The following is an 18,962-nucleotide window of genomic DNA, read 5'->3' on the forward strand; positions in this document are numbered from 1 at the left end:
TGTATTGAATCATTTACTAATGTTCACCTTAAGTGACACAGACATTCATTTTGGATGAACATACAATATAAATTCCTTTTAATCATAATAAATAAATAATGATGATCTCATTTTCTTGAAACATATATGTACTGAATTTAATGGCATACACACAGTACATAGAGAGATTTGTAACTAAAGAGAGAAAAAAATCCATTACCTGTATATTGATATTTCTGCCAATTGAATTATAAAAATAAAAACTATACAATACCTGTACTTTGGTCATTGCCAACACTTAATTCTACAAGCAAAAAACTCAATTTCACCATACTGGCATGTATAGATTTTGCTGAGTAAATTCACTGACAAGAATTCCAATTATCTTGTGAAGAATATTCTTAACAAAATGTATGAAGCACAAAATGATGAACAGGTTTTACCATAACTTTAATTCAAGTAACAATGACTTCCAACTCTAAAGCTCATTCTCTCAATATAAAAAGCAAGACTATGAACAGAAGGCTTGTGATACATCTTTATCAGAAAATATAAAAAGTGTCATTAGAGTTCTGAGGGATCATGAAATATTCTACTATCATCAGAAAAATGTGATGGATTGATGAAGACTCCTTCCATCGTCTCCCATTTAGCTTGTACTCCTGGTCGTGACAACCCTACAACTTCATTCTGTCCATTGATAGGACGGCCATACTGTTGTCCTGTTACACCAAGGTACCTGTTGGTAAAATATTCCAGGTGATAGCAATTGGAACAAACGAAAACTGTATCTACAAAGATTAAAAAGGACCCAACTTCTCACCCTGCCCTTTGTCTTCACTGCATTATTTTCAATGTTTACATTATTCATTGTGTTAGCACCAACTCAACATTTTCAGTTCCTTGGCACTTACCCTCTTACACTAATCTTTTCCCATAGCTCTCCTCAGTAATCTGTTATGCCAAAATATTTTAGAAAAAGACGTACTAAAATAAGTACTGTACAGTATACTGTACTGTATTTTATCTAGAACACTTACACATCTGTGTCTACATGTCGGAGCATGATGCTCTGTCGACGATCCCATTCTTCACCATCACAAATAACAACCCAGTCATCGCCAGAATCACCTTCTCCTTCTTCTCCAAATGCTGAAATCTCTTGTTTGTCTGATAGAGGCGAGGAAAAGTGATGTGAATGTAGGTTCCTCCTTGTTGCCAGGTGCTGCAGGCGACGTCTGTCCACAAGTAACTGGTTCCCTAATACATAAATGGAATTAATGTACATTAGTAAATTTAAAATGTTTAAAACCCTCAATACCTTCCAATATTGTTTTTTTTATCACCTGGCTGATGAAATAATCAGTAATGAAATATTTTTTACTGGGCCTGACTAGAAAGTGTCAGCATGAACTCAAAGGCTTTGAATCAGTCTAAAATTTTTAACCCTGATCTCCAATATCGTTGTGTTCCCATGCCTCCTTTATCACCCACCCATTTAAGGCTACAGGTATTTAAGATACAGTACAGAGTTGAAGCATAAGAAACCCTCCATAAATGTTAAGATTGCTACTGAAGGTAGATAGATCCCTAGACATGCTAAAGCAAAGTCCAAAGGGCCACATAACTTTACAACAGTAATAGAAAATACAAACTTGTCCGAGATCTTGTATGAGTAATACACAGTATACTGTACTGTACATGTATTCAGATATCAAGTTTGGCTAAAATCCATCAATTAGTTTGAGTTACCGTGTTCACAACTGTAAAACAAAGGGATTGGAAATCACCATGAAAAATTTCTTTTATTCAAAACATACAGTACGCCTGGATAATTCGTGGATTTTATTTCAGGTGTCGAGGTCCTCTATTATTCACAGATGACACCCTGGATGTACCCATGAATGTCTTTCGGTAGTTTTAAAGTTGCTGGCATTTTCATGCCGGGACAGGGAGCCATTCGTTCTAGAGACAGTAATTTCCTTTATCTGTATTTTTATGGTATACTATATATATATATATATATATATGCAAGTAAATCACTAGGTGCGAATGATCTAGGTGTATGCTGATAACCACAAGGAAAGAAGAAACACGGGTTCCAGCCGCTGTAATTCACATCTTCAGGGGTGAGTACAGACTAAAGAGAAATACAAACCAAGGTGTATATATACAGAGGAGGGTGAGACCAGGTCCATAATGGTCAGGTATTAGGTAATGACCCTACTAATCTTTAAATAGCACACAACGGTTGGTGGTCAGGTCAGAGGGTAGGCGACCTAAATTTTCTACCTGGTCACAAATCTTCTTAATTACAAAATTGTCCAGTTTGTACAGCGGCCATTACTCAAATTCATGTTGAATATATATATATATATATATATATATATATATATATATATATATATATATATATATATATATATATATATATATATATACAAATAGATAATAATGGAAAAATCCTCACAAATAATCTAAAAAATTAAAAAAAAATGCAGGTCTACCCTCAAGTCTACTCTGTGCTTTACAATAAACAAAGCACGAAGTAGACTTGAGGGTAGACTCACATTTTTAATAAATTTGTTTCTGATTATTTGTGAGAGGATTTTCCCATTATTATTTATTTGTATGTGTTTGTGTGTGTGTCTACACACACACACACACACACATATATACAGGTTGACAACCCTTTATCCGAAATTCCAAAAACCGAAAAGCTCTGAAAACCGAAAGTTTTTTGTGGAGCAATTTTTTTTTTTTCACCCAGGCGGGTCACTGACCCACATCGGGGCCTGGGGGGTGAAAATGTAATAGTAATAATAATAATAACTATGCATAGTAAATAAAAATTTTAATAAAAAATACACAAAAATAAAATAAGAATGATAACAATGATAATAATAAGAATAATACTGTAATAATAATAAAATAATAATAATAATAATAATAAAGAAATACAAGAATGAAAAAAAGGTCAAAAGTGAGAAACACGACCTAGACCTATGAATTATTATTATTATATTTTAGCCCCAAGGCCCCAATGTGGGTCAGTGACCTGTGCCCGGGTGGGCTGGTCCCTGTATAATAAAAAAAAATAAAAAAAAACCCTAGCCATTCTGAAAACCGAAAAATTTCAAAAACCGAAATGCATCTGGTCCCAAGGATTTCGGATAAGGGATTGTCAACCTGTACAATACAGGAAAAAGAAATATTTCTCCTAAGGGCAAACACAAAGGGAATACATTATACATTTCTTTGTACATAAGTAAAAATGTACACCCCCCCCCCCCAGTTAGCAAATGTTATTCACGAATTTGGCAATTCGAGGCCATTTTGAGAACCTAACCCCGGGAATTTGAAGGGCATGCTGTACAATATTTTCCTACATGATCTGACCTGAAAAATGACAAAACTTTAAGACAGTACTGTATTGTTCAAAATATTTACCAAGCACATCTGAAATGCCAAGAGGATTTAGCACATGTTATTTATGTAAAAACTGTGATAGGGTTTATATCTACGGTACACTGAAAACTAGGATGGGCTGATCAAACAAACTACACACCTGTAAGTGGACCCAAGTGCAAAAAAATCTTAAATTCGTCTCGCATCTCCATATGGTCACAAGAACATCTCCATTATGTATGAAACAACTAAAGCAAGTTTTCTACCTTAGTTACTTGCTTGGGCCCCTCCTGAACAAAAGTACAGAGTCCTATATGAATATCTTTATCTACTTGTATACATGAAGTGGGTGAAATAGTGGTGTAAACTATGTTTAATCACAGCTCCCCAATCTGAAATGACATCTTCGTTTACTCAAAGCTTGTCAAAATGTTGTGTGACAATCATGGGGAGGTGGTCATATGTTTGACGTTGTGTTTGTGGATAGAAGAGTTGTGCACAGGGATAGGTTTGGGGAAGCAAAGCTGCCTGTTGGTCTTTAGAAGTGTCTGGTGGGGGCATTGTCATTGCTTAGGGCGGTCAATTCATCCCTTTGATCGTTCATTCATGTTTGAGTGCGGAGCCAGGAAAAATCTTTGGTGTTAAAGTTACTTGCTAGTCTAAGATGGGTACGGTATGTTCTAGACACTAGAGGTTGTTAAAGAAGGGGTGGTATGCTGAGGTAAGAACTAGGTGGAGTGATGAAGTTCACAGTCTTTCTGAGCAGTTTGTGTGTTCTGATTTGTATGCCTGAGTTTAGTAATTTATCATTTTGTATCTACTTCATGTGTGGTTGTGTTTGTGGTTCTGGGTAATTAACTACCTGTATTACAAAGCTCATACTTCTCCAAATACTGTATCATGAAACCAGTAACCTCCATCTATCACTGTTAGGTTTAAAAGATAAACCTGCCTCTGGAGTAGAATACTGTACAGGGAGTGCTGAAATGCTTTCAACTATCAAAATAACAGTACAGTACTGTACAGTACATGGCAAACCTTCAAAATAACAGTAACCAAAATCCTGAACAAATTCAACTGACCCTCGTTTGCACTGCTGTTTCAATGTCCTCTTTATAAGCCAATTTGAGTTGTGGTCTTCTTGCTGTGGTGTGCCTGTGACAGACTGCTGACCTGAGCCTGAACCATACTTCACGTCATGAGAATGAAGACGCACCTGAGAAAGGAATTTTTTTTTTCACATTATTCATTAGGTTGGAGTAGCAGGGTTTGTTAACCCAACACTACAGAAAACAGCTCTCAACATAACCGAGCAAGGACAGTACTAAATTCAGGAACATTCCTCTCACACGAAGACATGGATTCTAGAGCTTGCATTAAATAATCAATATGAATCCATTATAATAATGAATAGTTTACTTACTTTAATATTTTAATTAAAACTGCAAAACTCAACTCTCTTTCTCTCTCCTGTGTATACTGTATAATGTACAAACATACAAAAACTATCTGGCACTTTCTCATCCAGCACAGTTTAATAACAAGCAATTTTTATATCCCTCAGTAGAAAATTACGGTATGTACTGTCTATTAATTTCCGCACAGTATACAATATATACTGTACAGTTTAATTTTAAATATATTTTTAAGTAATATGTACACCACATGACCACTCTTAATTGATTAAATACAGTATATCGTACCTGTACAATTACAGTACAGTGCATGTAAATTTCAAGAAATAAGAACATTACACTACAATTTCTAAATCAGAGAGTACTACCCCTGGATTATATTTGTTTGGTAAGGGTGGTTCTTTGTTAACCAACACACTTGATTAACTGGCACCACTAACCTCCCCCCCCCCCATCCCATGCGGTATAGCAATCTCCTTTTTTACAGTATAGTAGTACAGCATAGTGTAGTCTTCATTTTCTCGGTCAATTGAACCCGTGGAGGTCCGCGTAAAACGAGAAACGCGCAAACGAAATAACAACATATGGGATTAATTGAAATAGAGACTGGGCCGACCTCCAAACTACACTTTTTCCGACAATACGTACGTTGTAGTAAAAATAACATCTTAATTTCATGATGGTATGCACACACAATTAATATTTAAGAGAAAAATCAATAATATTACGTTTTTTAACACTTACATTGGTAGAAAAGATGGCTGGGCACACAGGGATGGGGGGTTGGTTCCGAGGCAGAGGGCAGATTATTGGCCCTCACCTGTATCACTTGTATCACTATCCACCACAGAGGCTTGCAGGGCTTCTTTGTGAAGCCCCTCAAAGTCCATATCCTCACTATCACTGACTTGGGCCGGCTGTGGTGGGTGAAGAACTCGGTAATGTTTTGATGACTGGGCGACCTTGTGCGCACCCTGCCCGCGCCGCTTCCCGCGTAAATGATGAAATTTACCGCGTAATTAAAACATTTCATTCTGGCAAGGCACTGCACAAATGACCAAACGCGTAAACAAAATCCACGTAAATCCAGACTATACTGTACATAATTTCCCAGTCAGGTTTGGCCTTCACAGTCTTCCTGGTTTACTTCATCAGGTGCATTTAGACATGCTGGAGACATTTCTCCTAGACAAGGTATGACGAACCAGAAACTGTCAAACAGCTATTTAGTCAACTTCCTTTTTATTTCAGCAATGTGGTTCATTGGGGAATAACATTCAAGGTAACTTGTTTTCACTGTGTGAGTCACAACACAAGTGGAAGTTTAAATTTTAGTCGAGAAAGTTGCTACATTTTAAGACCAGGCTTGAGTGTGCTTCTAGTAGCTGTCAGTAGTAGAAAAAGGGCTAAATACTGTACAATCTTTTATGGGCATAATATGCAGCAAGGGGTAAGGATATGCACAAAGGAATTTTGTTAAATGCTTAGACAGAAAACCCAAATAGTCTTACAAATTGTACTGTACATCATTTTACAGGTGAGGAAACCTACAATACCTGTATATTGTACATACAAATATGTTAATAGATTAAGTTGGAGTTCATTTTTCTACTATCAGTGAAACGATGACTTTGTTTTAGGAACAATTTGAATTACCACATACCTGTATCTGTTTAATCAGTCAGCTTGACTTGTGACAGGTTCAAAATAAAAACCTTGCAAATAAGTTTAATTTTATTATTTGTTAAAAGTTTGTCAGTAAACTATTTACTTATTCATTATAGTGTTCAAATACTTGTTCAATTAAGCTGCATTAACTAACCCATAGTTTTATTATGGTATACAGTAAGTTTGTTAGTACCTGTACAGTAATCCAATAACTTATTAATTACTTTTTAAAAGAAGCTGTAGCCAACACCCACCTTGTAATAAGCATTGAACAGTTTCACCACAGACCCACATGTTACATGTTGAGTACCACGCCCTGAAATACAAGCACAATACAAATCAAAACAGTGAAGTATACCAGTACTCAATAAATGGATGAGAGTAGTAGGTGGAACTATATTAAAGGTTCCAGTTATGTAAAGGCATTTAGTTTGTGCTCAAAGAAACACATATACAGGAGCTGGAATAATAATAAAAATATATATGTACCTCTACATGAAATTCACTGCTTTACAAAGAAGGTTTGGCAATGTTTCATGTTTCTGAATGGATAAAACTGTAAAGTATCTTCTAATTTTTTCCCCAGAGCAAACACCTTCCAGTGGAAGACTTTATTTCTCCTTATTTTGGGAAGATATAGCTGCAAATGATGGCAGTAGAGTTAATTATTAAAAAAAAAAAATCTTTGAAGTACTGTACAATGGAAACAATCAACTGCACAAGTGCAAACAGAGCACAATCACAGACTACTACATCCCCCAAACACTGACAATTAACTTAATGGTATGAAATTAGAAATACAGTACAGTATAAGGTGTCAATAGTGGGTATACTGTATACGGAACTGCACTCAGCCTCATTGGTATAGTAATATCTCCGTTAGCCAGAATCCCCATTAGCCGCAACTCTCCAATACAATGGAATTAAAATTGGCTTGGAATCCCCCCCCCCCCAAATTATCCCATCTCCAGATCTGTGAACGAGTTTTCGAGGTTAAAAATCAAGTGCATTTTCCGAGAAAATTCGGAAAAGGCTCCAAGAAATTTTTTCTCCAAATCTCTCCGTTCTGGGCCTGGGAATAAATATCCAGGGAATTCCGAGAGATTGCATTATGCTCCAACTCATTCCCACGTGCCAGCCCTCGCTAGCTGCTGTTTTTGCGTATAATTTGTGTTGTGCAGTGCTGTACATTACAGTACCAGCACAAAATAACTAAGAATACAGTGTCAAAGCTGTGTTAAGAATGTAAAAAGTGATTACAGTTATGCATACTCTACTGTACATTCAGTGAGAAACACTGGAGCACCTTAGCTTTCGTCATTATTCAAGACATCTTCAGGTCATGAGACCCACTAATCCCCCACCCTGACAATGGATAACCTGACATTGCATCAGGTCAGGTCAGTAGCATAACCAACAAATCCTCCATCCCAAGTGTCAAGACATGATTACAGTTATGCATTACATTCAGCCAAGTGAAGTGTCTTCCTACTCTAGGTTCAAGATGACCGCATCTGCTGGTGAGTACAGTATACAGTACAGTAGCAGATAGACATTATTTTGTTTACAGTATTAACAATATATTGTATCTGTATGTGTACAGTGGTGTTTGCATAAATAAATACAGCTCCATGCGAGATCTGTTGTTCAGACCTGGGAAAATTTTCCTGTGAAGAGTGGAAAATTCCACAGCTCCTCACATGCCCTTATTATACATTTTTTTTTTAATATACACATACAGTACTTAATTATTTCAAGACTCATTAATTAACACTAATTACCCATAGTTGACTTATAAGATTTTTAATCCAGTTTCTTAACCAGCATATAAAGGAGTACCTTTGTATAAAATCTCAATAAAATCTAAGTTTTGACCTGATAGGGCAAACTACAAGGTCAGGAATCTCTTGGAAAACAGAACACGTTTTTTCTAAGGGAGTGAAAACTAACACGTTTAAATGGTAAAGTCAGTCTATATTACCGAGAAAATACTATACTGTATATAGGATGGGCCAAAAGTCAGTATTTTATAAAAATAACTATTTTAAGGTACATGATTAAATAATACAGAACAGTACTATTAAATGTACTGTATATTTGAATAATATATTAATTTTTAAACATGAACACCAGCACCATCCCTGCAATATCTACAGATACAAGGTCAGTTTTATCTGGAGTCCTCGCCATGGTCCAGCAGTTTTTAGAACGCCAGCTTCACTCTTATAGCATCCTCAACACCAATGTCTTTCAACAAGATGGGGCTCCATGTCATTATGCAAATATTTTCAGGACATACCTTGACCAGCTTTTGTCACATCGCTGGATTTGACAAAATGGAAACAGTGACTGGGCCCTAACCCAGTTAGATTTTTTTTGCAAGTACAGAAGCTTCATAATGTATGATGTTTACAAAATGAGAGTAACAGATTTTTGCAACAGTTTCAAAAATAATTCCTGATATGCTTCCAAATGTGTTTCAAAATGCAATGGATAGGTTTGAGATTTGCAGACACACGGATGGTGATCACATTGAGTCTTCATCCTAATGTTTATACAGTATCAGAATGAAGTATATTATTCAAATACTGTATACATTTAATAGTAATATTGAATAATTTACAGGTATAGCACGCTAAATTACGGTTATTTTGATAAAATAGATAGGCACCTTTGGTCCACCCTGTATCATGATTAATTACTTTGTGAGCATTCTTGGTCCCTATCTCCCAAACTACCCCTGGGCTACTGTACATGATTAATTAACAAATTAAGATTTTCAGATTTGGACATTAATTCAAATCATTTCATCTCTAACGAATGATTCCATTCCCTAATCTCGCTTTGTATGCAGAATTAAATTTATTCAAATTTAAATTATTCTCTATTGTCTGATGTTTCCCCCATCATGGCCACCACTACTTATGGTGACTGTTAGATAAGTCAAGGAGGCAAATTAGGATTAGCCAATTCATGTCCTTAGGCTGTCAATCAGTAGTGGCATAAGCCCATAGCTCCCACTCGCTTGAAGCTTTCAGAAGTTTATACCAGGGGTACTTGTTTTAGGTATGGTATCTGTAACCGCCATCCGAGTGATTAAAGGATTAATTTGACTTGTCACGTTAAACTCGAACGTTATAATTCGGTCAAACCTGTTGAATACAATTCATTTTGGTATTTCAAATAAATCATAGCTATGTAATTAGTCTAATCTTAACACTTACAATAAGTACTTAATTTGCCATATTTCTATATTATCACAATGATAAATGATGCAATGGACACAGTCTACCTGTGTACACAATAAGTACTAGTTTAACTTACGTGTTGAAAGTCTAGAGAGAAACCAGGTTAGGTGTTGCTTCTAAGATATGGGTAGCTATAATGCCTGCCCGATCTCCTGGCCCACCCTAGCTGGTCGGTGAGGGCTGAGTCAGGTGATTATGATTATACATAAACAAGCTCCCCTTACACACTCCAACCTCCTCTGGGCCTCTCATCTCCACCATCTCAACACTATATACTGTATACAGGCAGGCACACCCAATAAACATGACATGACTTACAGCCTAACATAATGTTTGTTTATGCGTCATCATAATTCAGTACCGCTTGCGGTAACAGTATCGGTACATTATCTCTGCTCATATAAATCAACCGTGGGTGTGTATGACTGACAGCCAGATAGGTACATTAACAGTAAAATCATCACACATGACACAGGTACAGATACATGCTGGAACCAATACATGCCCAGTACTTGCCAACAGTGTGCAACAGAGATGTAACTGGCCATCCAAGTAGCTAACAGACTGGTCAGTGGTTAACAGGATAAAGTAAAGTAAGTACTGTACGTACAGAGGTGCAAAAATATAAACCGTTTTAAAAAGTAGGATGACCTATGAAAGTTTATTTCATTGAGATTAAGTAACAATTCTTTTGTTTTGGCAGTCGAATGAGTAACTACAACATTAACCATTTTCAGTAACCTAAACAATAAGTAATGGCTTTCTTAAGATAAGATCAGTTTTATTATACTTATCAGGTGGCTAACACAAGAAGTTGTTCGATTACTTTTATTTTTTTCACAGATGTTCTTTGGATGATAATAACTAATGAAAATCATAACATTTTAATTATGAGCATTTTGAGGGATTTAATCTATGATCAAAAATCAGCTGTAGTGAGCAAGGATTGAAGGATGAGGGAATTTGCGGGGTAAACCACACCGAAAAACTGATCATATGACATCAAAATGATGTTTGTACATGCTTTGCACGCGAGACATCACTGCAGCATTACCGCCGAGAAAACAAAGCAGTGTGCGCCTAATTTTATACCAAATGAAGAATTTGCACAAGGAAATGATTATCACATCAGAACTCACTGATGAAAATAGAGTAAGAAAACAAACACCCAAACAAATAATACGTCGGCGGGTCACGTGTCAATATTAACCTAATTCTTTACCGTAAATATTACGCTGAAAAATCTACCATCAGCGAGTGTTGTCATCTGCTCTTAGTTTGTTTAAGTTCAACAACTGAGCCGCTCGATCCGAGCGTACTCTCACGTTCACAAAAAAAGTAAAATTACACCAAGACACTTCAACAAAGTTGCTTTTATTGGTACCAGGAATAAAAAAAAAAAGTACTTTCTATTTAATATGGGGGGAGGGGTTAGGAGTCCAGGGGGCGAGGTAGTTAGGTAAGGTTGCAACTATATCTTGCGCTAGTCAGGCCGCACCTCGATTATGCGGTTCAGTTCTGGTGCCCCATTATAGAATGGATATAAATTCACTAGAGTTGGAGCAGCGAAGAATGACAAAAATGATTCCGGGACTTAGAAGCCTTCCATATCAGGATAGGTTAAAGAAACTTAACTTGCATTCCCTAGAAAGACGAAGAGTGCGGGGCGATATGATAGAAGTATTTAAGGGTGAAAGGAATCAAAAAAGGGGATATAGATAAAGTTCTTATAATATCCGAGCAGGATAGGACTCGGAGCAACGGATTCAAGTTGGATAAGTTTAGGTTTAGGAGGGAGATAGGAAGAAACTGGTTCACAAATAGGATGGTGGACGAGTGGAACAAGCTTAGCAACTTTGTAGTAAGTGCTGGAACTCTGGAAAGTTTCAAAAGGAGGCTGGATAGATTCATGGATGATAGAGAGTGGTAGTAACTCTCGACAGGAGCTGCCATGCACAGGCCAACCGGCCTATTGCAGACTCCTTATTTTCTTATGTTCTTATGTAAGGTTAGGTAGTTTTTTTTTTTTAGTTTAACAAATTTATTGACAAAGCTTGGAGTACAGTTTGCCTATTCTAAGTAATTCAGTCAGGTCTTGACACTGAGGGCAGGTTTCTTTGGTTAGTAAGGGGAGGTTCTATTAGGTTCTAATAAATGTCGCCTCTTTTAAAACTTACAATAATGATGCGAATATCTGTAGTATAAATGAAATAAATTAAACAACACCAGAATTACCATATACCGGTACTGTATAGTATACTGTATTTTACCGCCTATATATCACTGGATTACTTAAGATTGAAATGACAAATATCTGTACGAAACCAGAAAAATACATACCATATGTACACATGAATAGTGTGAAGAAACAAATGAGTCCGCTTAGTTTCATTGTCGATGGATACACTTATTTTCCTGGTAATCTTAACCCTTTTACACTAATGTTTCATGTGTGAGCCTGCCACTAAGCCGCCTCACATGCACACAGCCTAGTAGCCACCTTCACTCCCGACTCCCGTCAACGTCACCAACGTCAACACACGTCCATCCTTCTGATTGGTGGAGAGACTCTGGTATTTTCAGACCCTAGAGTTACACACAAAAAATTATTGTTATACTTCTTGTTTTTATCGTGCATTCAACATTTTACTCGTTCTAAAGATTTCTTACATAATTATACTTACATATTCATTACATTAACCTCGTTATATGTACTATATTTAACAGAGGGAACCTACATACTAAAGAGCCCAAATAACTATCAGATGGGGTGGGGGAATGTGTGGAGATTGTATTACGCTATGGATCTGGAGTGGGATTAAGGCAGTAAGGATACAATTCTACCCTTCCCTCTTGGAAAACCCATATGAAGGCCTTGGTTCACAAGAATGTAATATTTAAAGTCGTCTGTTATTTGACCTTCCATACGTTTAAAAATATCCTCCTCCCCCAGTAGTATAGCATCTATAGGCAGATGTCATGAGCGAAAAAGGTTATGCAGTACGTATATATTACCCATGGAATATAATTTTTAATGTGCACATTATTTAATTCACGTTAAATTGACATTTATTTACATATTCTCTAGCATGTAAAGTAAAAATAAATCAATACAACTATTATCGTATGCTACAGATTGTTGTCAGACATTAGCAGCCAACGATGGCAGCAATCTAGTACTCCGGTGATGCAACCACAGCTGATCATTCCAACTATATTATTGCAATTTTTTTCCGAGAAATAAGAAATCCATCACACATCATTTAATTTTACATGACAAATAACTATGCTTAAAATATTATAATACACAAAGGAGTTTCTAGTATATTCCACGACTATAGGCTAAACCCGTCGTTTTAAGATCAGTCTTTATACCCATTTGAGTTAGAGCCTTGCGTTCTAAACTCCTCTCCTATTGGATAACTAAACAAGGAAGTGACGTTTCTATCTCAGGAACCAATCAACTCTTTCCCATAGGCACTGGATTACTATGACGTCACAAGAATCCTTGGGTCACTTGGGTGTTTGTAAACATAGACACGTTGGAAAACTTCCACATTATTATGTGAATACTTTTCCCATTTTAGAGGCAAGCAAGTGCTTCTGATTATGGAGGTCGACGACTTTCAATCTCAAGAGCCTGAACTCGAGATGGAAGTAAGTATATATGATTTAATTTAGAATTTGATTAAGATATCTTTGTTCATACAGAAAACGAGATTCACCATTTTCATTTCTTGTTCACTGCTGAGTCATTCCTTTGTGATCTGCATGATATTGACGTGAAGCAACCAATTCCAATACAAATGGTGAGCTATGGTATTGTGGACCATTATCATGTTTGGATCTAAGAGAACAAGCAGAATGGGTGCAGTTTGTAATTCGTATCTTGATTGGGTTGTCTAGTCAAGGTTCTTTTCTTGAAGTATCGTCTAAAATGTTGCCAGCTGGATGTGAGTAAGCTATATTAATTTAACCACCTCATACTTCTTTGCAATAAATTAGGGTAAATATATAGACAATACTGGCTACTCGACCAATCAACGTGGCAGTTTATCTACATTGGAGGTGTTTCTTATGCATTATATATGCAGTGGTAATAACTGTTTCTTCTGCAAATGCTTTGTTTTTGAGTTATGGCACACTTCTCCTTCAATATTAATACCTCACAAAGCAGGTTTTGAAGAAGAGGGGAAATGTGGAATAAAGACATGTAAAACAGTATTTTGCCATATGTTTTGTAAGTTTTTAAGAGAAAGTGGAAAATTGCAGCAGTGTTAGAAACACTAACCAAACCTTACAAAAAAAAACTTTACCTGATGTATAAAATTGTTATCCATAAGTCAAAATCAAAGCTCTTACTTCCCCAAGAAACAATTACCACCTGTGGACAGAGAATAAACATTAATCTTGTTACTTGGTCGAAGAGCCAGTGTTTTCTTTATATTAGCCATGACTTTTAACATAACAGTTTCATGAGGGCATTGCAAGATCGTTGTGCAAGTTTTGGCGACTGCGAGCTTGATGAGTAGTCCAGCCTTAGCAGCTACCTGACAAAATATCATCATTACAGATCAAAGCTTTCTTGAGGAACATTAAATAATGCATGAGGAATGTATTTTACGTCACTTCACTTTTAAGAGATTTTATGTTTTTCCAAATAGAGAGGAACAGCTCTCAACCCTTTGTCTGCCTGCCATATTTATATAGCTACCTTTTTTGGATCGGCTTCTCCTTTCTGAAGATTTTTTTCTATTATTTTTGTATACAGACGGTGGTGATCAATTAGCAACTCATCATTTTTTTTACGTCCGACACAATCTCTCAGTGTGAACAGATTAATTGAACAAATAGTACATTACATCTTTCCTGATATTACTGTGGTAAAATTTTTTAGAGTAAAGTACACTATGATTTCAATTATGGTACCATAAGCACCCAAACTGTAAGTAACATTCTGTAGCTAGCAAGTAGCAAAATGTTATTACAATCTGGAATTTTTCATTCATAAAATGAAGAAAACTAACCTACCAGACATAACGCAACTTAAGTTACTACAGTACGTACAGCAATTATTTTTATTTTATTCTTCTAAAGTAGAATAGAATTAATTTCTGTGAATAGAATCATTAATACATTCTAAGCATGGCATTGGTGGCAAGGTCATCTTTGGTCATCTTCCTCTGCCCATTTCTCATGTCAAAGCCAATGTCTCACTAAACACATTCCTTGTGAATATATATATATATATATATATATATATATATATATATATATATATATATATATATATATATATATATATATATATAGTGGGATATACACACACAGTGGTCCCTCGATTAACGAACACAATTGGTTCCACAGAGTCGTTCGCTAACCAAAAATTTCGTTAACTGAATCTATTATTTCAATGGGATATTGGGTAATTGGTTCCAACTCACAGAAAAAGTACATACAAAGTACTGTATTGTATACCAGTAACAGAATTAACAATACATTAAATTTAAACTAAATACAGTACTGTACTGTACAGTACGCTGTATAATAATAAATAAAAAACAATAGAATAGTACTATATTTAACTTACTTTGAGGTGTGTATGTCGTATTCCCGGCAGCTTTGTTTACATATCAAACAGGTGATTGTAGAGGCAGTCGATGATGACATGCCATATTCTTTACAGAGTGCATTGGTTCTAATGACTTCTTCATGTTTCATAATAATTTCTGCACTGTATATTATCAATATGTGAAAATTTTTTCAGAATTACCAATAATTTATTGTAAAAATACAAAAATATTCAAGAGACCAACAAACTGGATGTTCACTCCACTGTAAACAAAGTTAAACTGAGAAGTGTTGGTGGATGATTCGATCAGCTGATTGGCACACAAAAACTGTTCCCTGTACTGTATATATTATCAATATGTTAACTAAATTAGAATGACCAATAATTTTAATATGAAAAATTGCAAAGATATTTAAGAGCACAACTTTCTTGATATTTACTTCACTGGAAACTAATGTAAACATAGAACCAATTACTGTATTGGCGGACTAGCCAATCAGCTGATGCGCACAACAAAGCGTGTTTCTCGTAAGGCTTTCGTTAATCGAAGTTTTGTTCGTTAATGGAATTGAAAATCCTTATGGGAGCGAATTCGTTAATTGGACCGTTCGTTAATCGAGGGACCAGTGTATATATATTATATTACTGACATTATCTTTATGCATTTAATGACTAACAAAAGTCTGAATAGATGAAAAATATTAACTCTGAACGAGTATATACCTGTATATTAACCGTGTGGCCGACCATTTACCGTCCGAGATCTGGGATGTAAACAAATAGTTTGAAGTGCGCAAGACCAACAAGAACATCATTTACCATGGACCTTGGCACGGCCTAAGTAATACCTGTATCCCCTTATTAATTCAAGGTCATCATCGTCATTTAGAACGTATCTTCTTTCTCAGAAGGTTCGCTGACGATGACGTTGCTCGGCCATCTTGTTGACTAAAAGTACTCTCAAACTCTAGAAGTCCTCCCTCACCACTTTTAATCTTAAAAGTTATTTTAAGACAAAATCATTTACAAACAGCTTAACGTCTAGTGAGGTTTTAGCAGTTAAAAGTAAAACATCGACATTACTAGTGACTTTTATCTCTAAACGGCCTTATGTCTACTGGCCCTGGTGCACAGTAGATGTAAAACAATTACTGAAAACTTTTTTCTTATCTTAAGAACAAATCAAATTGGGTGAAGGAATAGAACTTCTCTTATATAGGTTTTTTTTCCCTCTTTTCTTGTACGTAAATAAAGATGTTGCCACTTGCCTGCTTTACTGTTATCATATCACTGTTGACAAATGGTATTGCATATATCTCTCACTTTTGTGTCTTGGGTTCATTCCCGGGGACAGGAAGCCGCAGGATAGATGTGAGAAGGGTTTTATCCAGTTTGCTCCCTAGCAAACATTGCAGGTTTTCTAGTGGTAATCCGGTTTCCTCCTATACAGTACAGCACTAATACTAGACAAAATGGGGCAAAATAAAAAACAGTAACAAAATACAGATCAGCTGCCTAGCAGCTTACAAGCTAATAAGTGGTGAAATGATTATAAAAATTGAATAAATATTATTAAATATTAACTCGTAGCTAATGTAGTTAAAGTATGGATTGGAAATGGAATTTGTTAGACAGACATAACAACTACAGTATAACTTTAGGATTGTTCCTTCATCAATATGGGACCCAACAAATAATTATAGGTAATACTGTACAGTACTGTATGGTACTCTAGTAAAGTATAATAGTTGATGTATTAAATATTATGCCATTTGATGGAAAAATGCTTAAGCCTCAAGTATTTTCTGTGTAGATGGGATACTGAGTACAGTGTACAATACAATATAAATTTAGACTTCTGCAATATTATAAAAGTTTTTTAAATTAAATTTTTTTACAGTATACGTAGTACTTAGTACTGTAGTAAAATATTCCAATACCATACTGTAATAGTGTATTATCCTTGGACTGCTTAACTATGCAATTTGGGATGATATACTAGAATAAAAATTGTTACTGTACCTTCTCATTATTACAAAACTAGTGTCAAATTTAAAAAAATATTATTTCAAACTACGAGGATTTTCAAATACAGTACTGTAAAGTCAATGAACTGTGAGTTAGCATTGTAAGTGGTTTGGTTCCATGATTGTATTAATTATGTAGATGCCAGTGATCCCAAACTTTCTAATTTTTTAACACCTGTAATTATTATTTAAGTACTTTCTGGTAGTGTTAGTTCATTCCACAGATTTTTTCTCAATAATTCTGTATAATTTCTTTAATACTATATGTGTACTACAGTATATTGTTCTCTGAATTTATAATACAAAATAAATAAGAACCTGAAGTGCCTCACTGTGAGTCCACAATGTGACTTACAGCTCCTGTGAGTTGCCATTTTTGGTTTAATTTGTCTGGAGGAATAAAAATTTTTTTACATTTACGTTTATCCTCTTTGCCACTGATCGGCTTAGTTAGCCACTTGGGCGGTTGGTCATGTCTCTTTTACATACTGTTGGCAGATACTGAGCATGTACTGGCTCCAAAATGTATCTGTACCTTATTCAATTCTTCTTGGAAAAATTAATTAATATGATTTTGTGTAGCAAGTCATTTAGGGTTTGGTTTACTGATACAGATATCTCATTTCAGTATCCATCTTTCCACTATTCTCCTGTTGGTTCTTAGTTGGTGGCCAATAATGTTTTCATTCAAGCCATTTGAATTGGTACAGTAAAGGATGCCCTTTGTCATATGTTGATTTGTGTTTCTTGAGACTTTCCATTTTCCTTCACCAATCACTTGTGTATCACTTACTGGTGTTTGAGGGGGGCGTGGAAGGGTGTTTGCTGAGTTAGGCAGATTATATTCTACCTGGGATATCAACTGTTCTTGGCTGTAGAATAATAGAAAGAGGGACTTGTAATTCTTATTCAAAGACATCAATATCTTTTTTGACGTATTGTTCAAATAATTTATATGTTCTGAACTTCTGATACCAGAAAATGTATACAAAAAGCAAAACTGCTTAAAAATGTAATTAATAATGATATATCTGTCGGATAGCTACAGAAGTCTTCAGTCCTCTCCTGCTTATTACTATACTGTATAACCAAGAAACAGTTCATTTTAATAAGCTCAACACTGGAGAAGTATTATTTTCCAATAAGAAATTATAAAACATTTCATCTGTTGTAGACTATTTTCGATACGATTTATTTGCATATATACAGTAGTTTGATTAGGTATTGAAAGCCAAACAGCAAAGTTAATTTTTTTAAATAATTTTTTGTATTTGTTGAAGACAGTTTAAGAGATTTATGAAATAATGTAGTGGCCCTACAAAGCATTGTACGGTACTGTAGTTCCTTGTAGTAACAACACACAGTTATGACATTATAAGAAAGCTAGTTTATGGAACCTATAAAAGCTATTTAAAATATGGTGTTATAAACAATACAAGTACAGTAGTCGTAAAATTTGAAGATAGGGCTCTATGGGGCCTTCAGAAACTGTTTAAAAATTAATTCTTGGTTATAAACAAGCAAAAAAGACACAGCCAAGAAAACTACAGGGCCTATGAGAAATTACTGTAAAAATATAAAACTTTGTTAGACAGGTACAGTACCATGATACATAACAGTCAGCAAAGGATGAAGATGGGTCTAA

The 18,962-nt window shown here is 35.4% G+C and overlaps 2 protein-coding genes across 2 annotated transcripts in view; one reads left to right on the forward strand and one right to left on the reverse strand.

Annotated features, from left to right (window-relative positions):
- LOC121854340 (stromal cell-derived factor 2-like) overlaps positions 1-18,962 on the reverse strand; it is a 21,170-nt gene continuing 2,208 nt past the window's right edge. Inside the window, 7 exon segments of the mRNA XM_042348944.1 lie at positions 1-718; positions 1,020-1,214; positions 1,216-1,239; positions 4,470-4,603; positions 6,725-6,786; positions 12,059-12,304; positions 18,111-18,189. Coding sequence (XP_042204878.1) covers positions 544-718; positions 1,020-1,214; positions 1,216-1,239; positions 4,470-4,603; positions 6,725-6,786; positions 12,059-12,110 — 642 coding nt within the window. The 5' untranslated portion in view covers positions 12,111-12,304; positions 18,111-18,189 and the 3' untranslated portion in view covers positions 1-543.
- Positions 13,218-18,962, forward strand: part of LOC121854341 (cAMP-responsive element-binding protein-like 2) — a 16,971-nt gene continuing 11,226 nt past the window's right edge. Inside the window, exon 1 of the mRNA XM_042348947.1 lies at positions 13,218-13,375. Within this exon, the coding sequence (XP_042204881.1) occupies positions 13,328-13,375 (48 nt within the window). The 5' untranslated portion in view covers positions 13,218-13,327. The remainder of the gene's footprint in view (positions 13,376-18,962) is intronic.

Source organism: Homarus americanus, unplaced genomic scaffold (genome assembly GCF_018991925.1).
Source record: "Homarus americanus isolate GMGI-L3 unplaced genomic scaffold, GMGI_Hamer_2.0 scaffold54443, whole genome shotgun sequence".
Classification (NCBI taxonomy): Eukaryota; Metazoa; Arthropoda; class Malacostraca; order Decapoda; family Nephropidae; genus Homarus; species Homarus americanus.